The sequence below is a fragment of the Castanea sativa genome, chromosome 2 (assembly GCF_040712315.1).
Source record: "Castanea sativa cultivar Marrone di Chiusa Pesio chromosome 2, ASM4071231v1".
In the NCBI taxonomy this organism is placed as follows: Eukaryota; Viridiplantae; Streptophyta; class Magnoliopsida; order Fagales; family Fagaceae; genus Castanea; species Castanea sativa.
In genome coordinates, this window is record NC_134014.1 from 5206101 (window position 1) to 5230085 (window position 23985).

General features: G+C 34.4%; 1 protein-coding gene across 1 annotated transcript; it reads right to left on the reverse strand.

Annotated features, from left to right (window-relative positions):
• Positions 1–766: 766 nt before the first annotated feature.
• On the reverse strand, positions 767–2353 carry LOC142624785 (uncharacterized). Its single transcript, XM_075798535.1, has one exon. It carries the CDS (start codon positions 2351–2353, stop codon positions 767–769), a length of 1587 nt encoding a protein of 528 aa, XP_075654650.1.
• Between the last annotated feature and the right edge of the window lie 21632 nt (positions 2354–23985).

A 23985-nucleotide genomic window follows, 5' to 3' on the forward strand; every position in this document is an offset into this window, starting at 1 on the left:
TTTCCTTGATTGCCCTCGCTTGCTTTAACTTGTTAACCTCCTCCTTAACTGCTTCGGCATGCTCTTGGGACGCACGCCGAGGAGGTTGCTTATGAGACTTTGCATTGGGACTAACATTCAAATGATGACAGATGAATTCTGGATCAATTCCTAGGATGTCATAGGCCGTCCATGCAAAAACATCAATGTTATCCTTTAAGGACCTAACTAACTCCTCCCTTTTCGGTATTGGCAATTGGGATCCTACCTGAAAATATTTTTCCTCATCTTCCCCTATAAATATCTTGTCCAATTCTTCAGTGGAACCTCCATTATCATTGACACCTATCCCCCGAGCAGGTTTCTTTAATTGCTATAACGCTTTCGGAGTCGCCCCCATTGATGAACCTTGCCCTGTTCTAATACTCGCAGACATCAGACACTGCCTGGCTACCGACTGGCTGCCGTGTAATATCCCCACCCTTCCTTGGATAGGGTATTTCATCATTACGTGTAAAGTCGAAGAAACTGCCCCCATTGTGTGGAGCCAAGGCCTAGCCAGAATGGCCGTGTAAGGTGAATACACCCTGACTACTATGAAGTTAACTTGGACCTCTATATCCTCCACCTGTACAGGCAGCCTAATCATCCCCCGCGGAATCACCTGTTTCCCATCAAAACCTACTAACGGGGAATCATACTTCTCCAAATCCTCTTCTTTTAACTTTAAACCATTAAACAAGTCAGGATACATAATCTCTACACCACTTCCATCATCCACCAAGACTCATTTCACGTCATATCCCCCGATACGAATAGTTACTACCAATGCATCATCATGGGGCTGATACGTTCCCTCCTTATCTTCCTCAAAAAAACCCAATACTGGCGTCACCGAGAACCTCATTCTTTTAGCCAGGTGGTTGTTTCCCTCCATGACTTCGTTTCCAAAACTACTATGCACGGACATGATCCGAGAAGGATCCTCGGCTTCTCTTCTCGGCTGCGCCAAAATAACGTTAATGGTGCCTAAAGCTGGCTGAGGAATATTTCCACGATACATTCGCGTACCTTGATGTCCCACTTGCCCGTCCGGCCTAGATAAGAAATGATTGATCTTTCCCGCCTTGGCTAATTGGTTCAAATGGTCACGCAACGTCCGACACTCTTTTGTGGTATGTCCCTTGTCTTGATGATAATGACAATGAAGATTTTGATTCCTTGTAGATGCATTTCCACTCATCTTGTTAGGTGGTCTAAAGTATGGTTCATTTCGAATTTTCTCCAATATGTCATGTATAGGCTCCTTGAACAGTGAATTAACCAAAGGAGTTTCAGCTGGCAATGGACGACTTGGAAAGTCTCGCCTAGGCCGACTGCCTTGATACCCCATTCCCCGAAGATCTTTCTTCTCCGAATATAACTTCGCTTTTCCTTTGCTTTGAATCTGGTCCTCCTCCACCCATTTATATTTGTCTATATGGTTCATAAGCTGGCGCATGTCTACAGCTGCCTTCATTGTCAAGGACTTCCTCAATCCATGCTCCGTGGGAAGCCCCACCTTAAAAGTTCTTACAGCCACATTTTCAACATCTCCGTCAATTTCATTATACATTTTCCAATACCAATCGGAATAAGTTTTGAGCGTTTCTCCTTCCCTCATGGCCATAGACAGTAATGCATCCAAGGGTTTTGGGATTCTACTACAAGTTATGAACCGAGCCCCGAATGCCCTTGTCAACTCTTCAAAGGACTTTAGGGAACCTTCCACCAAAGCATCAAACCACCGTATGGCCACTGGTCCCAGACTGGAAGGAAACACTCTACACATCAGCGCTTCATTATTCGAATAGACTGCCATCTTTTGATTAAAATGACTGGCATGTTCTACAGGATCAGTCCTTCCATTATAAATAGTAAATATAGGTTGAGAAAATCTGTGGGGGAGTTTTGCCTTATTTATCTTGGCCACGAAAGGGGATTTAGAAATTTGCCTCAAAGCTTTACCCATTGCATCATTTCCCTCACCTTGGTATGCCCCATTTTTACCTTGCGTCTCCTCCCACCTCTTTGTCCTAGCACCTGAAGAAGTACTCAAACGGGCCTCACTGTGAAGAGACTCAAATGCTGAAGGTTCCTTTCCTCCAGGTTTTTCTTCAGAACTATCACTGGAAGAGTAAGACGGGCTCTTCCTACCACGCTTCTTACGATCTAAGCACTTGCGCAGATAATTTGTCTCGGACTGCATTTGTTGCAACACATCATCACGGGACATTTGCCTTTCAGTCGGTGATCGTTGCCCAGCCACTTGATCACTATAATACGATTCCACCACCACACTTGGGGTGTGTTTCTTTCCAACTCCCCGCTGCATATTTATGGTTAGGTTTCTCCTTTATGAACCTACTGATTCTTCCCTTTCCTGATGTGCCTCCGCCATTCACCTTTAAACTAGAACGCCCCACTTTATTGTTCCCACAGACGGCACCAATTGTAAGGACCAAAAATCACGTAAAAGACTTAACAACAACAGCGTTTTATGACTAAAGGTCCTAAAACAATGAATTTGTAGAGAGGGTAGCAACAACAAAGTTTTTAGACGTCCTGTCTCCCCTATTCCTGTGTCTCTCCTCTCTTATTTATACCCTTTGCCCTTATTATCTCAACCCTACACCTCTCATCTACTCAACCCCATTTACTGACACTTGTCTATTCTCTTGTAGTCGGTAATGGAGAGAAGCTTTAGCTCTGTGCTTTGTACTGTTCAGGTCATTTCTACATTAATGTAACGGATAAAGCTGGTACTCCCTATTCAATGCGACCAAAATGGTTGGTGCAGAACATTCAATGCAACGTTCATAGTTATCCAACCCGATATACCCCATACATCATCAATCTACCTTTCCTCCTTTGCTAGGCCATCTCACTTCATCCTCGGGACCCTGACTTTTATTTTCCTTTACTCCTTATGCCTTCCAGTATGTCTTCGGATCTTTAGATATTTGGGTCCTCGGCTCTTCGGGTCCTCACATAACTTATGTAAAATTCTTATATAGTAAAATTATCCAAATCATACTATGTAATTATATATATATATATATATATTAGAGAATTTTGTTATTTATAGTATAAATTAAACCGAATAAGATGTTATCTTCAACCCACGATTGACGATTTGGTCAATTTTTCCATTGCCTTTGCGGAAGTGGCCACCTATTATGCACACAAAGATTAGTACGTGTTTGACTAAATGCTTGAGCTAAAATCCGGTCGTTCTAGATACTTAGCTTGGCATATGTTTGGTTGTAAGACCTGCATGTTCTACTATATCCATGTTTAATTAGTGTCTTTCTTTTAGACTAGGTTGAGTAATCAAATAATTCCAAGCAATTTCATCGTATGTTTTTTTGTCTTCTTGACTTCTTGTTCATACAAATAGCTCTAAAAGAATCTTGCATTGTCTCTATTTAAATGAATATTATTCTATTATACATTTGTCACATAGAGAGTGGCTTGACTCTTTGAGTGTGTTCTTCTTGTGCGTCCCTCAGTTTCCCCTGGAATAACTGGAAAGATATAGAGGTCAGATTTCTAAAATAATTGTCAAAATTAATGTTGGAATCTACTTATGAACTCAATATTTAAATCCTTAAGTTGTGCAATATTAATATTTTCTTTTCTTTTTTTAGTTTTCTCTCACAGGTCAAGAGATACAACATAGACATACTTGGAAATTCATACCAACTGATTAGACTCTGAAACTGGATTAGTGGACTATATTTGTGTCTTTATGTGATTTTCTAATAGAAGTTGTTTCATCTTGAAAAAATGCTTGGTATGTAGGGTACACATTGGTGATACAATGTTTATTATAATTGTTTACATATACATGTTAAATTAACGATTATCCCAAAAGTTTAAACTATTGTGATATGATAAATTTAATCACATACTTCTAACACTTTTCCTCATTTGTGGGCTGAAACTACCTTTTAATAGGTGAGGCCCAACACATGAAAATTTAAATGGGAATATAGTGGAGGAGATAGTGATCGAATTCAGGAACTCCTACTCTAATAACATGTTAAATTATTGATTGTGCCAAAAGTTTAAACTATTGGGTTATGATAAATTTAATCATTTAATCACACACTTCTAACAGAATGCCAATGTGAAAAAGCTTGATTATGATTTATGAGTAAAATGTTTCAGTTGTGAACCCAAATTTCTATATGTTTTAACTTGGGACATCTATTTACTTTTTATTTATATGTTTCATTGAATATCTATAGAAAATCCCTGTGATTACCCTAGGTTTTTATAACATGATTACTTAAGTAAACTTAACCCAGCTAAACCTAGTTAACTACACCACCTATTAAAAAATAAAAACTAAAAACCTAAAAAAACCAAAACATATAATCTCTCTCTCTCTCTCTCTCTCTCTCTCTCTCTCTCTCTCATTGAAGAAAATCAGCTCCCACAGAGACCCAAACCCTCCTATCTCCACTGCAACCCAAACCCTCTGTCTCCGCCGTCGGCCAACCTCAAATCTTGTATTGTCTCCACAACCAATCCACCACCTCAAATCCTCCACTGTCTCCACCATTAGCCCACCTCAAATCCTCCTCTGTCTCCATCGCTAGCCCACCCAGTCTCCGCCGCTCAAAGCCACCTCTTGTACGTCGCTCCACCGCTTCAGCGATCAAAAGTAAATTTCCTTTTGTTTTGAATTTCTAGGTTAAATGAATTGTGTTTGATTTCTACATTCGAATACCTAAAATTCTAGGTTAAGTTTTTCCCCTTTCTAAATTATGTCTAATTGTTAGCTTTCTTATATGATCTTAAGAAGAATACCAAGGACCTTTAAAGAGTTTGGTATAGTCAAGGCTATGCATAACAGCATAGATACCCTAGAAATAGAGAGCCTACTTTTTACATCTTCACTATCAAAAGTAATGCACCACTACTTCTAAACTTCAAATTGAAAGCAAGAAATGTGAGAATCTAAAAAGAACTTACCTATTGGCCTAAAGACCTCTTCAATCGATTGAATGATTGGTTCCCTTCGTCTTTGGGTAGAAATAGAATCTCAACCTATCAAGCACGAAAGAGTTATAACTTTTGAAATCAGAGGAAAAAAAAAAAATAAAAAGACCCTGGAAAGTAGTTTTTTTTTTAAAAAAAAAAAAAGAAGTTTTGACTTTTGAGTACTGCTCATTTCTTTACTCTCCAAAGGTTTGGCTTCTCCCACGGCTCATGACTCCCTTTCTAGGAGAAATTCTGGGTTCAAAGCAATGGTGGACTTAGGACTTGATTTCAGGGGGAAAAATTTTAAATTAATATATATACATGTCTTTGTACACTGATATGATCCAGCTTAAGGGATAATTGTGTTCAAGGTTTCTTCGAGGGAACCAGCCTCCAAGGAAGAGAAGAATGTGAAGTAGGGAGGAAATGAGAGATTAGAGAAGGGGGAAAACAAGAATAAGCTCATGTAAATTCCGTCTGTCTATTTCATTCTCATAGCTTTCCTTATATACAGTTGGCAATTACAATAAGGTGGTTACAACATTAGTCATTCTTAGCTTAGCATACAGCTGGCACTTACAACTGACACCTAACTAACTTCTCATACCTAACCACCAATTAACTAACATGCTTTACACTAACATACTTGGGAGCACAGAACAACACAGCACTAACATACTCTAGAGCACAAATGTGCTAACACACACAGTACTTATCAATCCATTCCCCTTTAAAAAAAAACCTTGTCCTCAAGGTTCTAGACAGCCCAAGAATTTTCCCCACCCTCAAAGAACCTTGCCCACAAGGTAAGGAAATGACTTGTGAAGGACATATAGGGACTCCCAAGTTGCATCTTCAACAGATTGCCCTTGCCATTGAACCAAGACCTTAGTAACGGTACGAGTCCTCAATTGCTTCGACCTTTGTTGCAGAATTGCAACTAATTCAGGCTAAAGTACACCTGTTGAATCCATGGATGGAAGTGAAGGAAGTGGAGTAACATGATCTCCTAGCTTTTGTTTCAAGCAAGAAATGTGGAACACAGGATGAATAGGGCAGTCCTCAAGCAAAACCAGCTTGTAAGCCACCTCACCAACACGCTGGACAATCTGAAATGGACCAAAGAACCATGGAGAGAACTTATTATACCCCCTCACACACAAAGAAGACTGCCTATGAGGCTGTAGCTTGAGGTAAACCCAGTCACCAACACTAAAAGACTTATCAAACCTGTGTTGATCAGCCAAAAGCTTCATCCTAGCTTGAGCTGAAACCAAATTCTGCTTCAAAAGAGGCAGAAGCTCATGTCTGTTGCGTAGGAAGCTATCCACAACCCTTACTTTGGTTAGACTAGGAACATAATCTAGAAGCCTAGGAGGAGGGTAACCATACAAGGCTTCAAAGGGAGTCATTTTGGTAGAAGTGTGGTAATTGGAATTGAACCAATACTCTGCCAAATGCAACCAATCAGTCCACACATGAGGCCTATCACTGACAAAGGCCCTCAGGTACTGCTACAAGCTTCTATTAACAACCTCGGTTTGACCATCTGTTTGTGGATGGTAAGCAGAAGACATTGCCAATTCAGTGCCTTGTAATCTAAACAGCTCTCTCTAGAAGACAGCAGTGAAAACAACCCCCCTATCGCTAACAATTGACTTAGGCATGCCGTGTAATTTGAAGACACCTTGCATAAAAACAGCAGCAACCATGGCAGCAATAAAAGGATGATGGAGAGGAAAGAAATGCACAAACTTTGTGAGTCTGTCAACCACCACCAATATAACATCTTGACCATGTGATTTAGGCAACCCTTCAATGAAGTCCATGCTAATATCCAACCAAGGCCTATTAGGAATTGGAAGAGGCTGCAACAAGCCAGCTAATTTAGAATTGTCACACTTGGTTCTTTGACAAACCTCACAACACCTGATGTGATTCTTAATGTCAGACTTCATGCCTTGCCAATAAAAATCCTGCTTAACCCTGTGAAGGGTCTTCAAGTAGCCTGAATGACCACCAATTGGACTATTATGCATCTGTTGGAGGATCAATGGCTTCAAGGAAGATGAAGGACTGATGAAAATCTTATCCTTGTAGAGGATTAGGCCATTCTGTAAAGAATAACCAGCTGAGGGAAGGGTGGGATTAGCAAGTTTGGCAAGCAATTCCTGGTATGCACCATTAGACTTGTAAAGGCATATATGTAACATCGTTTATATGAAACTTAGGTACTGTTTTCTTAACAATTTTCACCTTAATAAATTCAAATATTAAGTTTATTCATTTGGAATTTTTGGATGAATGCAATGAATGGAAGTGGTGTAATTTGGAATATCAAGATGGGCTGAGGTGAAGAACTGACCTTTGATTAAATTAAAAATGGAGGTGAGTTCTTTTTTTTTTTTTTTTTTTTTTTGGAGCAAACATGCCAAAGATAGAAGTGCCAAGTACTCTCATATATTAATGTGTTTTTGCACGGGGTGTCGCCGTGTCGGCGTCCTTTAAAATTATTTAATGTAGTTATGGATTCAAAGTAAAATTTTGTAACCCATTGCGGACTTGCTCATGATTACTCAAAAGATGAAAACTACTCAAAAAACTATATCCAACGTTAGATCAAAATGACATATATTGCTTTAATGTGGATATGTGGAAGGCTAATCATTTTGTAGTTAATTAATAATTAGATGCTCTCTCTGCCCACGTTTACACCTGAAATTATGTGATCTCATTGTCAGGGACATAATCAAATCATCTTTTAACATAAGCACGTAAAGCATAGAAAATGCTAATCAAGTAATGTTTCACGCTCGGATAGAAAGGTTATAAAAACAGTGGGTTAATCTCACATTGGAAAATAAGTGTGAGTTATAGAGATTTAAAGTTTTTGCTGTGTATCCAAGAGTTAGATCTTTTTAAATATACACCACTGTTATTTTCTTTAAAACCTTCTCCTCTCTCCTTTTGCGTGTGTGTGTTAAAATACTTAGTATTCTATATATATATATATATATAGAAAGGTTCTGGAATGATTAGTTTGTATCTTGGGGTTTCAGGCTTTTAGCTAATAAAGAAATATGATTGTGGCTTGCTTCTTTTATATGTAATGCCACTGCCGTTTGAAATTTGATTTTAAAGAAGCAAACTTTGTGTCCCCAAACAAGCTAAGGCCCTCGTATAGCCATGAGGAAAATATTGCAATATGTGCAATCTCTTATGCTATTAACTTCCATTTTCATCAAGCTTGTAGCCATGATAATATTCTTTGTAGGATCTTCAACATAAATTATGCTACAAGTTGGCATTATAGAATTTAGATAATTTCAAATTATACTTTCCTAATGATTATTTACTTGGTATCAAATCCTCTTGATTTGAGAGTGATGAATTATTCTTCGTGCAATGTAAAACTCATGATTTAGGGACAAACATGTGATGTAACATGACTAATAAATTTGCAATTTCTATTGTCTGCCACTTTCGTCAATTTTAGTTAATTCACAGTAAAATTTTCATGTGCTTAGCAATTGCTTTATAGAGTGATATTACGTTCTCAAGGAAGTCCACCGAAAAAAGTGGTAACGAAAATTCAAGGTGTTGTTCTATGAGAGAAGAAATGTGCTGCTATTGATTATGACTTCGGTGATAAGAGAAAGATCTTGTACCCCATTGACATTTATTTGATTAAATTATGTTAAATCGATGTAAAAAATGTTGTGTAACATGCCCTTTGGTAAATGGCAAATTTAAATCTGCCATTAAAAGTTTTACGAAATCCAAAATGTTTTTGTTGTGTAATGTTGACAACTCTAATCTAAAGTCAATTTGTTATAGAATTTTTTTGCAAATTTATTAGTTTTAGGATATGATTGTCTTCTACGGTTAAAATGTTTGTCAGATGAGTACGAGGGAAAAGGTCAAGGCACACTTTTAACTACCAAAAGTGTTAATATACCCATAGAAACTTTTGGATGTCACGATTTGAGCTGTTTTTTTGAGTATGTGTATAACAATTTGTGTATAAGCAAGTATAAACAATTAAACACTACTTTTTTTTTTTTTATGTTCTTATAATAATAATAATAATATCTATTAGTTATTTTTTTGAGGGAGATCTATTAGTTATTAGTATATTAGTTATTGCATTTAGTATTCATTATTATTTTTTTATACAAAATAGAATTCTACTCTAACCTGATCTAAGTGTATATGTGTATAAAGCTCATTCTTGGAAACTTGAGTCACGGCCCTTATTTCTCACACCTCACAAGCACTTATACTTGTAGAGTGACCATCGCACTAAGAGTGTGCGGTGGTATTATTTATTATTATTAATCTTGTGTACATATCACATAACAATTAGCAATAGTAAAGTTGTTTATTTATACAATTATCAATAGATCATTACAGTATGATTGACTATATGCATTTCCTCAATTATATAGTCAGTCAAAATGCTAATATTTAATGAAATCGCCAATGGCACTGGTGCCAATAACAAAAGAGCATATACTAATATACTTAGTGGCCGAGTTTGGATTTTAGTTCAAGGGGGTAAAATTAAAAGATAATTTTGAAAGTAAAATTAATCTAAAAAAATTAATTTAATAATAATAACAAAATAAAGAAGCAATTATATGCTAATGTAATTGTCACATGCAATCTAATGTAAAACTTTAATTTATTTTTTCATACCTAGTTTAATCCACTCAATTTCCCTCGATGTAAATAATTAATGATAATCAAATTGAGAAATTAATTTTAAGCATATAATTTGATTTCTTCAAATAAATTGAAAAAATAAATCAATTTAAAAAGTGTTATGAATATAGCAATATATTGTATGTGTCTCATTGTTTTGAATACTTTTAATTTAAATTTTTTTTTTTTTTTGTAGAATTCAACTTTTCTACATTTATTCTTATAAGTAGTTAAATTTGGGATTATAGCAAAAGTTCAAAGTTTGAAATTGAAAATATGAAGAGAGGGAAGAGAAAAATGTTAATGGATCCTGTAAGATGTCTTTTTGCAATAAGTCAGGAGTCACAATTCTTTTCACAAAATTATTCACAATTATTAAGGTTACAAGTTGTAAATAAATAAATAATAGACAATAAAATAATATCAATGATGAGTCTAGATAAAAAAAATAACAGCTTGAAAACTAAATGGTTGTGAAATTTGTAGTGGAAAATATTATCCATGTAGCATTTTGATTCTTAATTCTTACAGTGGTATACTTTAGTAATTAATTATTACAGTTCTATACTTTTACTAATGTGTACAAAGACAAAGAAGGTTTTTTAATTTAAAAAAATAATTTATGAGACCCACTAATCTTCAGTCCTTTACTTGCGGAGAGGATGGTGAACTGTGAAGTGTGAACATGTGAAGCAAATAAATTTCTTTTTTCAAAAAATATTTAGTGGCACCACTGGTCATCTTTTGTTTAGGGACAGACAAAGATAGGGGTTGTTTATTGCTTTTGGCGAACTGGTCGGGGGCAATAAGCTAAGCAATGTAAAATAAACAACACTCATAACAAAATCACAAGCAATGTGAAATAAACACCAATCAGAATAAAAATAAAATTCACTACTTTAGTGACTAGTTGTTTCACTTTTACACAAATTTGGTACTTTTTTTCATCACTCATAGTCTACTACATTGATAGTTATAACAAAAATTGTCATTTTTATGTTTTTATGTGGTGATAGAATTTTTGTTAGGTAAATAATCTGAATTCTTTTTCATAAAAATCAAACACTTTATTTACCTGAACACCAAATTACTAACATAAAAAACTAAATATTCAGTTTGGATACGTATAGGAGATTGTATCAGCAGTAATATTGTGATTTCTCGATAATTAAGGCTTTAATCATTACAAGGTTGTGAGAGTGAGTCATTGACAAGATGCAAAAGTGCTTTTTATTAGAACTCCAAGTGCTGCAACTTTGGATTACACATATTACAGTTTAAGCTGTAGAACATTAGGTTAAAGTTTTTAAAACCCATCATCAACCATTTCATGGTGATGGTGCCGACTAAGACATGGAAAAATGAAAAGCAAACCAAATAATCTTCCAATTCCCATAAATAATAATAATAATAATAATAATAATCTTCCATTTTAGCCAATGGCTTTTCAAGTGGTGGAGTCAGAAATTTTTCCTAAGAGGGCCAAGTTGAATATAACCATATTCTTAAGTAAAAAGAAAATATATATATATATGGGTTAACTTTAACTCACTAAGGTTGTGTCATAGGAATGTTCATGGTACTAAAACTATTTATTATTGATCTTGAACCTTTTTTTTTTGTTTATACCACCAAAAAATCACTCAAAAACTCATTCCAATATCACATTCAAAGAAAGCAATATTCCTTAAATTCATATCTTTTAGCTAGTTTAGGGGTTCAACATCAGTATTCTTATTCTAGATTGAGAGTTGTGTAGTATTCTCCAAATCTTAAACATTTTTTCTCTTAAAATATGCATCAATTTTAGATTGGTTTCTCATTAAATTACACACACACACACACACACACACACACACACACACACATATATATATATATATATATATACAAACCTAAATATCAAATTTTAAATACTAATTATATAGTGACTTTTTTCACTTAAAAAAAGTAAAATATTATTTAATGTTCGAAAAATAAAAAGAATGGTAAATTAAAAACTTACCCACCTATGGTTTGACCAAAATTTAAGTTGTCTACTTGTGGTTTGAAATTTAAAACTTTACCCACCTGAGATTTGATCAAAATTCAAATTGTCTACCTATAGTTTGAAATCCCACGATGCAAGTGTTATGTTGGATTTTTTTTTTTAATCTTATTTGGTCTTGTATTTTTATGTTTTTTCTTTTTATTGGAGGAGTGAGACATAAAAGTAAAGTAAAGTTATATATTTAGCCATGTTTTTAACAAAAATGAGTTACGAACTCTAACTAAGCTAACTTCAGGTCGGTAAAATGTCAAATTTCAAATTACAGGTAGACAACTTAAATTTTAACCAAACTATAGGTAGGTAAGTTGTAATTTGCCCATGAAAGAAACAACCTATGTAAATTTGTTTTCATATTCATGCTTCAATAGTCTATAATTACACATTCTACAAACAATATTATTTTTAGAGGATCAAACGTAAATATATAAACATATGTATAAAAAATAGCAATAACACTAATCATGGTAAAATAAAAAAATAAATAAGTTAGTAACCTTTGTTGAAAAGTAATATAATATAAAAATAGTAACAAAAGGGTGCCTGCAACAAGCCGCTAGACTGGTACTATGTGACGTCATTTACAAGCTAAATAAACACTTTTTTTTTTTTTATTAAAAGAGAGATACTTTTTAGTTTTTTTCATTCAAACAGATAGAGATCCCAACAAAAGATAAATTGAATATAAAGTAACAAAAATATACCACGTTACCACTGGTTTACTAGCCACTAATTTGGAGTCATCGGTCATTGATTCACTTGAACGGAGGCTGGAGCGCATTGCTAGCAAATGACAAGAACTAAAGAAAACTGTTGAGTTCGTTACAGTGCTAAGACTGCAGCGGCGATAGCAATAAGGTGTTTTATTCATATTTATTATAAGTAAATAATTTATATGGGTCAAAGATTTTTATTTTCGGTATTTGGAGGAGCTAATGGGTCAAGGAATGGACTGGATTTCAAAAAAGAAAAATTTTGGGTTTTTCTTAATGAATCTTAAATTATGGGAGAGATAAGTGATTTTTAACTGGGACATGAATCTATAATATATTTTTTTCCCCTCAAATTTTGGGGGGTCAATAAGTTAATTTACAAAAAACTTATATATAATTTTTCAATTTATCAAGGCAGTAACAGAAATTTTAAAAAATTTAGGGGGGCCTTGGAATCTCAAACCCTTTTGGTGGGAAAACACTAAGCACTCAATCATTCTGTCTTCACGTAGCCAAAAATAAAATAAAATCGTTTTGTACTTAATACAAATCTGATGGATAACAAATCACATGGCAAGAGGAAATAGGCTAAACAAATTAAACACCTACACTCCCAAGCTTGTCGGGTGGTACAAATTAACCATTCCCAAATGCAAACACTGTAGTCTGTATGGAAGATGTGAACCTGATCTAGCCTAACAGTAACAGGAAACCAGACTGCTCACACAGCCACACTGTGAGTTCCATGAGGGATCAGACCACTAAACAGAACCATATATAGCAGAATGACTATACCCAGTGTATACCCCAGGAAAAAGTTTGTTATCTCATAAGTTTGCGTACTATTTTATGTATTGAACACAAGCTTAATCAGCAGAAAACTAATTACAACATCTGCTGCAGCATTCACTTTCACCTCATATAAACTTCATCAACTGAACCTCCAACATAAGTCACAACGCAACCCTCCGATATTTAACCTAATCTATATCAAAATTGAAAACCAATGAAAATGTCGGATAATTCAAATCGAAAAGGCCGACTGAAAATTGACTCTAACTAGAAAAGGAAAAATAAGAAAAGAAAACACACACAACAAAAATGATTTAAGCGATTCTTCTTGGTGCACTTTTTTTTTTTTTTTTTTTTTGGGTTAAATCTTATTGCACGTTTTGCTCACAAAGAGTGTCACCTACACTCCCAGTTCTTCTTGGTGCATAACTGATGGAAATGATGACCCTTTTAAGAAACATCCAGAATCTTGCATCCTCCTTTGTTAGCTACTCTTTTGATTGGGTTAAGAGAAATTGTAATGTTCCAGCACACACTGCTGCTAAGTTAGCTTTATCTTCCAATTGCTTTCTTTGTTTTTGTTTTGACAATCTGCCCCCTCCCTTAAGGTTAGTTTATAATGCAGATTGTCCTTATGTTCCTCCATCTTTTTATTAATACAATCGAAGTTAAAAAAGAAAAACCAGAATTACCTTGGCTGGGTTAGTGGTATACGTGGAGATCAGCTTCTCCCAAGGACTCATTCATATGGGCCCATGTTTAGGTTTATGCCTTCATGAAACTCAATTCTTCAGGGAGATCTAAAAATGATCCAAAACTCAAAGCTATAGAAAAAAGCTGGAAACTTTTCAATGCAACTCCTGCAAAGCAGATGCAGCAAGATGATGGTAGTAGAAATAATTTCTATACATAAATGACATGAACAAAGACAAGACAATCACTTCTCACTCAATTACTTATGCTTGACATTTATATTCCTTGGTGCTAATACTTGACAATTGATACCAACCTCAAAATCTAAGCATCACAACAGACAAATAGACCACCCCAAAGGATTAGAGCTCGAGTGAACGACTTCTAGACAGAGAGAAAACCACAACAACAACAACAACATTTAATCAATCGGGCTAAAAGACCATGTCGACTTTTTATTTTTTATTTTTCATCTGCTACGATTGATTCCAAATCTAGGTAAAAAAACCATAATACGCAACTACATAAGAGAAACATTAGGCTAGTAGAGATATTCTCTACTTTTCTTACTACACAACAATTTTATTCTTAAAATTGAGAATAGATATATAGCAACTCATCACCCCAAGATCACACGTCCAAAAGTAAAGCCCTGAAGCTCCAGTTTTGATTTTTCTTCATTTACGGGATATGGCAACCTGAATCTCCAATATTGGGTCCAGGTACGTAAGTACATGGATTTGGAGAAGATGATTGCTCCGGTGCTCGATCTTTGGATGAAACTGACCCCTTGATTTTACCAAGTTTTGGCTTCATGACATACAAAGGCGGCCTTGCAGCTTCAAGAGCCTTGAAATTAAAAAGCAGCAGTGCCAGAATCATCACCACCTTTACAATGTTGGAGAGACCACTTCCCCAAAACATGTTTTGCTTCATCAAGAAAGGATGTGTCTTTTTGTTGTTATGGTTTCCAAGTTGAATGCCTCTCAGATTGACTTTTATAGTAGAATAGAGAACCGACTTTTATTTTGCTCGTAAAAGATTCCACCTTTACGATGTTTGAGAGAGTATAAATTGAATAAGGGCAAGTGTAATCCCTTTATTTACACCTCTAATACAAACATACCGCATCAACGGACACTTCACATATACAAACATACCGCATCAATATTTTACATATTAATGATTAGACAATACTTCCTCATTAATTCCCTATGAAAATTTTCTTTTATTTAAAAAACTTCATTCAAATTAAAAAAGAGATTAAATTTTTCGATGATAGAAAAATATTATGTTCACAATATTTTCACAACAAATCATAAGTGATATTTTGTTATTGGTTGTTATGAGTGGGCAAAAAAGTAATTTAAGTTATGAATTCAAATTAGAACCAATAACAACTTACCACTTATAATTTGTTGTGAAAATATTGTAGATGTAGCACTTCTCATAAAGATATGGTGTAAAACCTAAATATTGCACCCTCTAATCCTAACATAGCACATCATCTTATCACATATTAAAGACTAAACATAACCACATCCAATCAATTCTAATACTCATCTAAAAATCCAACACATATGAGAGTTTATTGAGATGTTACTAGATGTGGTAGGATGTATTAAGTTTTAAGTAAAATGTTGATATGACAGTTTTTTATTGGACGATGTAAAACATGGATTTTACACTCCTTCCTTTCCAAATTCAAACTCATTAAAAAAAATTAAAAAAACTCTCCAAGAGTATTGCTAACTCTTTTTCTCTTCCGAATCTTCATGAAAATCACCTTCCAAATAGAGAAAAAACAATAGGTGCTTCACATAAAAAAAAAAAATAACATTGACGTTCTTGTTTTATTAACGTTGTTTTAGAAATACTAACAGATGCCTTTATGACAATATTTAATAATCCATTTAAAAAAAATTATAGGAAAAGGAAAAAAAACAATTAATATTTTGATAATTTTTTCCATTTTTCATAAAAATAGTGTCAAAACTTTTTCTAAAATTGATTATTAATTATTACTCTAAAGGCACCTATTAGTATGACCTTTTCACTTATATTTATAACAGATTGTGAAGAAGAGGAAGGTTTTTTTAGCACTCTTGGGTCCTTTCTTGGAAAAAAGTTTGTAATTTTGGGTTCTCCCTTCTTGTGAAGTCTCTTCCTTAGTCTACTTGGGTGAGTTGAAAATACTTGAAATGACATATACATGTTTGACTAAATGCTTGATTTGAACTTATCTTCAAATGGTTAGATGTAGTCTGTGGTCAACACAAAAGAAGTTGCTTTAGAGATCATATGCGAAGAACAAACGCTTAGGGATGGCTATGACTAGGTTGGGTTGGGTATACTCAAAATCAACCCGAAAATTTTACTTGTGAGTTGTACATATTCAAATTATATTCTTCATACTTGTAAAATTTTAAGATGATCAAAGATCAATAATTATGCCATCAATCAAATGTTTAATTTTAATTTTTTGTGGTATAAAATTATGTCTAAAGATATTTATTATTAAAATAGTAAATAACATCTGATTTGAATGGATTTTGATATGCATGTTAAGAATGTAGAGAAAATGCAATCTAACAGTTAGATTTTCATATAATACATTCAATAAAAAGATATAAAATAAGTTTGAAGGATTTTTCTCTAAATTAGTTTCAAGAGAAACTTTGTCCCCATTTATTTGGAAGGAAAAAAAAAAGAAAAAAAAGAAGAGAGGTAGTACGAAGAGAAATGCAAATTAACGAAAAACATTTTCTATAATCAAATGGTAGCAAACATAATGTGTTGGTTCATATTTATTTATGTGTAATGGCCCCCGCAATATGGTAGAGGAGTATGTGTATATAAACATTATTGCAACCTTACTTGGATTATTAACCGTTTGCTCTCATACATAGGTACACAGTCGAATCACAGAAATTCTATGTATTGTTTTCTCTTTCTCTTTTTCTTCCTTAATCTTGAACAAATCGATTTTTCACAATAAATAAAAAAAAAAACGTTTTTCACTTTTTCTAAAAATGATTTTTTTTTAACATTACATACTTAGCATATCATCATAACAAATAATAAACTCTATAGGACAAAAATTCTTCCAAGGATAAATTTTCTCTCTTCATCCCTCTATTAATAATGGATAAATTCAATTACTTAATTATTATTTAAATACTTCCTTCGCATATAAACCCACAATCCTCTTTAATAGTGGAAAGAAGCGAATAAGGCGGTGAGGAAGTAGTGACGGTAATGCGAAATAGTGACAAGGGAGAAATCTAAGAAAGAGGAGAGAGACAAAAATACGAAAAATAGATTTGAGAAAGGAAGATAACAGAGAGAAAGAATTATGTTTCTATCAAGTGACTAACGACCAACTGCCATGCTGTCTGTACTTATGATTGGGAGTTAGGGAAGTTTAGTGAGTTTCCACACAAATGCAAGCACTTTCATCCTCAAATCAAGTTTCCAACTATCTCTATTTGTGAAGATCATTTGTAAATTGGCTCCAAAATGCCCTATAACAACTTTATCATAGGGCTTTGTGTGAACTACGTAACCATGGTTTAATGTTTAGTGACTTTGTTGAGTTCTTTGATAATTGCAACTTCTATAAATGTGTGTTTAGTATCTCTTGGCGTAATAAGAAACTTGTATTCAATCCTTGCCTTGTCAAGGATGTGTGCCTTAACGTAATTATTAACAAACTATTTAAAAAAAAAATTTAATACAACTTTTATGAGAAATATATATAAAAAAAAAGTCAAAAAAGTTTATTGTTTTTTATTTTTCAATAAAATGATTTTAATAATAATTTTTATATTAATGCTCTTAGGGCTTCTGTTTACTTTTTCCAAAGGCTGCTAATAATTTAAATTATATCACCTAATCGATCGTATAACAATGAAAGAAAAGCAAAAGGCAACTCCTCAGCGCCTCAAGGTACAATGGGGGATAGGATAGGATAGGTCCAACAAAATTATTTGTCATTGCCCAGTTGCATTTGTGAGCCAGAGCATTAAAAGACCTTCTAAGTTTTTTTATTTTTAATTTTTTTTTTATACAAGATAGAATTTCTACTTTAGCCTAATCTAAGTATATATATATATATATATATATATATATATATATATATATATATATATATATATATATATATATATATATATATGTATGTGAAGCTCCCTTCTAAAGACTTAAATCCCAACCTTTACTCCCATACTCCACAAGTATTTATACTTGTAGAGTAACCACCGTACTAATTAAGGGTGCGCAATGGTAGACCTTTTAAGTTTTAACCCAACAAAACATGACAAAATAAGCTAGGCACCTACTCGCTACTAATAACTCATCATTGACTCTTCAATATTCTTTATTTATTTTGATAAAAGATTAGACTCCTCAATATTCTTTATCATTGACTATAGATGAGGAGAGAGTACAAATCCTCGGTGTTATTTTTTGTGTTTCACTTTGTATTCCACTAATTACAACTTGTCATATTTTTGTTTAAATTTTCTTATAATATAGTTAAAGATTAAAATGGAAAAAAATGAACGCATGACAAGTTGTGATTGATGAAATATAAAGTAGAATATAAAATATGGGTATAAATTGTTTTGGCTGAATATTGCATTTTATTAAAGCAAATGAACATAAATCCAAATATTTCATAAACAATAAAACCAAAGACACAAAAATAGAAAAATCCTAATCCTTAGTTCCTTACTATAGAATCCTCTAGAATTGGCCTTATGCAATCCCACAATCTAGATCACAATTTTACCTCAACTCCACCTTATAAACGATTGTACTACTATTTGGATTGATCCTAACTAGAGATGACCATGGGTAGGGTATGGATCGGGTATACCCATACCCTACCCGAAAAGTTTTCCCATGGATACCCGAATATCAATACTTATAAGTATCCATACCCGAATTTTACCCGGATTTATTATCCATAAATATCCATACCCTACCTGAAACCCCTTTTTTTTTTTTTTAGTCCAAAACATTTTAACTTAAAAACTAACCAATAAATTTATCTTAAAAAAGAAAAAAACTAATCAATAAAAAAAATTTGTATTCTGTATTTACAAAAAAAGAAGAAGATCAATACAGACCTTAAAATAAAAAAAATAGAAAAAACAAATTTGAAAAAAGAAATGAAAACGGTTAATATAAAATCCAACTGGTCCGTTAGATTATATCACATGCCCTACTACCAACGACGAGAGGGAAGTTCGTCAACATGACACGTGGCTCCGGGTTCTCGGAGATCAACCTCAACAACCTCACCATCGAGTTCTTCGACTCCTCCGGTGATCGAGGGCTTTCTTCAGCGAAGAGAATCTCCGACGGCGTAACCAGAGAATTGAAATCTTCGTCATTGGCGCCGGCGTCGCAGAGGCGAGGGAGGTCGGTGTCGAGGCAGAGCGCGAGAGCTGCGAGTGGCGGAGATAGGAGGGGCAGTGTGTGTAATGACTCCGGTGGAGGAAGGGTAGTTTCGAAAAGTAATCTGAGACGACGTTGCTTCGTTTCGGTGGTTCGGTATCAAATTAGCGATTCGGAGGTGAAAGTTTCATTCTTTTTGAAATTTGAAATTGAATGATTTCATTTTAAGAATTGATTAATTTCTAGCTTCACAATTACGTGCTTTGGTGTGAGTTAATTTCATTCTTTAGCATTTCCGGCGCTATGCACAACATAGATGAGTGAGAGACGTTTAGTTTTTTTTTTTTTTTTAATGGGTCGGGTTTGGATAATATCCATACTCTACCCAAACAATTCAGGTAATATCCATACCCTACCCGGTTAAGCTTTACCCATAAAAAACCGAATATTACCCAGAATATTTGAATTGGGTCGAATTGGATATCCAATACCCAATGGATATGGCCATCTCTAATCCTAACAACCAAAAAAATTAAAATTAATCCTAACAACCAAAAAAATTAAACTTAAGAAAGAAAACGATGACATGACCAAACTAAAAGAGTCGCTTTTATATTATATTCCCCCCAAACTTCCTTTCAACGATTTAATACCTTAAATTAACTCAAAAAAGTAGGAGTAATAACATAAACATAGTGTTGGGTGTGCTTGTGTGTACGTATGTGCACACACATTTTGAGAGAGAAACAAAGAGAGAGTTAAAAGACTGATGTACTGCAACAAGCTAAAATGACCGATGTACTACAGGCTGTTGCCTTATTCAGCAAAAAAAAAAAAAAAACTACTACAGACTGTGAGTCCGTGACTCCTTTCCCAAGACAGGTAACTCTAACTACTACGTGCATAAAATGAACAAAAACATAATGAAAGAACTGAACTGAACCCAAAATCAGTAATACACAGCAAAGAGAATTTTAACATGAAATTAACATCCGTTTGCTTTTAGTAGCCAAGCTGTGTACAACATGGATGAAGACAAAAACAAAGAGAGCTTTAAGAAAGAAGGCTTTTAATGTGGCAAACCTGATATTATCCTAAAAATACAAGGCTTGGTCCATATTGGCTGAGCATGGCCATCGGTTTGATAAGAAGCTAGTCGAATCCAAACGCATCAAAAACATCACTATGAACTATGAAATAAATTAAGTAAAGAAATTTTGAACAAAGAACAAAAAAGATGTATGCTCTTTACCACCGCCTCTACATCACTCAAGGAAAAAAGAGAAGATTTTATGTCTACTTCAAGTAATATCTTGCCTCGGTTTGGTTTCAAAGAAAGAAAAATTTCTCAAAACATTTTTTTTTTTAAAATTCCATTTCTCATGTCATGGATAAAAGCCTATATCCACAAAGAAATTGAACAGTGTAAATAATAATAATAATAATAATAATAAAAAATCAATTCCCATATTCCTCATCGCATTTTCTCAGCAACTACACGTAGCCTTCACCTTTCATCAAAGCACCTAAACGGGAAAAATAAAGCAAAGAGAGAAATATGGATGATTGTGGTACAGAGGAAAAAGCTTGGTGTTTGAGGTAAAGAAAATAATCTAAAGCACAATAATTCCCTTTAATTCCAACAATTCTAACTCGTTCTGCTGGATTGCACAGTGGATCATCTCACGTTTTGAAAAAAAAAAAATTCCAAACGTGAGAGAACTGAGAATCAACAACAATTAGTCAGACACGATAAGAAAAAAACTTATGAAAATTTTTCAACTTGGACTTGGGTGATCAAGGATTGAATAAGTTGAAGAAATTCCAGAGAGGATCACAATTTTGGTGAAAAATAAAAGTTAAAGGAAACCATCTGTTTGATACAGAAATTAGAACAAGAAGGTATGGAATCAGGCCTTGTATCTAGTGATCTTGGTTGCCGAGATTCCTTCCACATCTTCCCTAATTTTCTTGCCAACTAAAAACAGCACCAAATAAAATGATAATAATAATAATAAAACCCAAATGAGCCAAAATCGATGTCGAACTCTAAGTGCAGCCTTCAAATTTCTAAGAAAATAATCAAACAAAAAAACCGCCCTAATTCTCTCGGCAACAAACCGCCCTCAAAAAAAAATAAAACCCAAGTCCAACTTTTTTTATTAAATCTAATTTTGACCAAAAGGCCCCAAAACCGAAAATTAGGACTTAAATCTCAAATTCAGTATGAACGACCCTTTGAAGAGAAAAGATGATGTAAATCAAAGAGGAAGAGCTAACCTTGAACAAACCAAAACTGGAAAAGTGGAAATTTAGAGAGAGATTACTCGCCGAGTAGATAGTAGATACGCACCCACTCTCTCTCTCTCTCTCTCTCTCTCTCTCTCTATGCGATTCTAGCTGATATTTCTCTCTCGTGGGGCCGTTTTGACAAGGAATTTTTTTTTCCTTGTCAAAGGTGCAACTAGTTACAAAACCTTTTAATACAGATAAAGAGAAAGATACATAAATATAAACAACAAACCAAAAGTCTGCACAATTTCCATTTGCTATTATTGATTCTTAATAAAAAAAAACAATATGCAACTTTTTTTTTAAGAATCAATATGCAGCTATAACATAAAATAAACACAAACACTAGGCAAATTAATAGAGATAATTGCCTTTTACTTGCTAGTTACTACATAACATTACATTTTTTTCAATTAAACATGACAAACAACTCACATATATATGATATGACCAAAGCTAAAGCCCCGGTATCTTTTTATTTAGTGGCAACCTCCATCATCGGATTCAGGTATGTAGGTGCATGGATTGGGTGCTGATGGGGGAATTTGTGCTGGTTCCTGTGACTCGGGTTTTGACTTCATGTCATCCAAAGCCCTTGCAGCTTCAAGCGGCTTGCTGTGAAGAAACACCAATGCAAGAATCATCGCCACCTTTACAATGTTGAAGAGGGTTTTGCCCCACTTTTTTTTTTGCTTCATCAGAGAAGAATATGTGTATTTTCCGAATGTAAGTTTTGTTAAAAGAGAAAATGGCTTTTATAGACAATATTGAACCGAGGTTTTTATTTTTTATTTTTATTTGGATGAGATTGAGACAATTAAGGAAGTTTCCAATTTCTACTTTTTCTTTGCCTGGCGGGCTACTAGGGTGGTAGGTATCAAAAAAATAAAAAGAAGCTTTTCTAGAATATTGAAAGGCCTATCGTGAATTTGTGAGTTTTGACTTAAGAGTATGATTGATGCACGGGATCATTGCCGTTCATGTCGAAGTCCAAAACGCTGCATATTATTTGACACAAACAAATAATTTCACAATCAGCTTTTATATGATAGATCCATTATTATTAATGGGTAAAATGTGATGCCAACGGTAGATTCAAATAAAAATTTGTCTTCACTCAAAATAAATAAATAAAAATTTGTCAATTTGATTATTCTAAAAAATTTAATGAAATCTTTTGTACTTGTAACATTGCTTATCTTGGACATCTTATATATGTAAATGAAAAATGCTAGAGTTATATATTTATTTCTACAAATATTTTATATACTGTTAATAGGGTGAGTTGTTTTGGCAAATAAAAAGTGATGTAATATAAAATTATAAATGAGCCAAGTAGAGTTGAGTATAAAATATTCAAGCTTGTTTAAATTTTTTTTTTTTTTAACACGAGTCGAACTTGAACTTATCATCAAACAAGATTTTATGTTCAAATTTGGCTTATTAAAAAAGAATATTTGTTGTGGGGGGCAAAAAGATCCTGATGGGAGCGTGGGCCTTTTGGGCCGTGTTAAGGAAGGCCGACCTGATCCTGGGTTTAGAAATTGTTAGTACTATGGGTCGGCCCATACGCCGAGGATCCGAGTATCCAGCCGAGGGTGACCTTATCCTCGGATGAACACCGAAGAACTCGGGATCTCATAGTAAAGATTAGGGGATGACATGGTTAAGGCCAATGGTTAAAAGGGGGGAACCCTAGAACGCCCCAGAAGTACCGATGTTGAAGAAATGTCAAAGATAAAGGCTGCTACCTCCACATTAAAGACCCTGCACCTACCACCCTGGCCGCATTTATGGGGAAGTGACACTTGAACAGTGGAAGAGAAACTTCTGGTTACTATTCAAAGGCACTGAGAAGGGAAATATCTAGGCTAAGGGGGAAGTGGGGCAACACGTGTACAAAGTGTTCAAAAGAGGAGTATTTAAGGAGGAACGGGGAATAGAAAGAGGGACGGACTTTTTGTAATCTAAAGAAGAAAAAAGACAAGGAGAAAGATATAACATAAGAACAGCTCTCGGCTTAAGTCCGAGGAGGCCAATTTACAATATCACTTGTTGTTTCTAAGTATTTGCAATCTTTAATTTGTCATTTAATCCCCACACACTTCTAACCTGGGTTTCAAGCCCACACTCTACAAGTTATATTGTTTAAGGCTCATTGGCCCGAGCTCCGTATGCTTGTTCCCGGGTGCAATTGTGCACTTACAATTGGCGCCGTCTGTGGGAAATCTAGTCTAGAAGAGGTAGGGATATTATGGCAGGCTTAGGCTCTCACCATGCAGAGTCACAAGGATCACAACCGGAAGATCATTTCCAACGTCTTGAACATCG

Coding starts and splice junctions, on each gene's coding strand:
- LOC142624785 (XM_075798535.1), bottom strand. CDS start 2,353: ATGCAGCGGGGAGTTGGAAAGAAACACACCCCAAGTGTGGTGGTGGAA.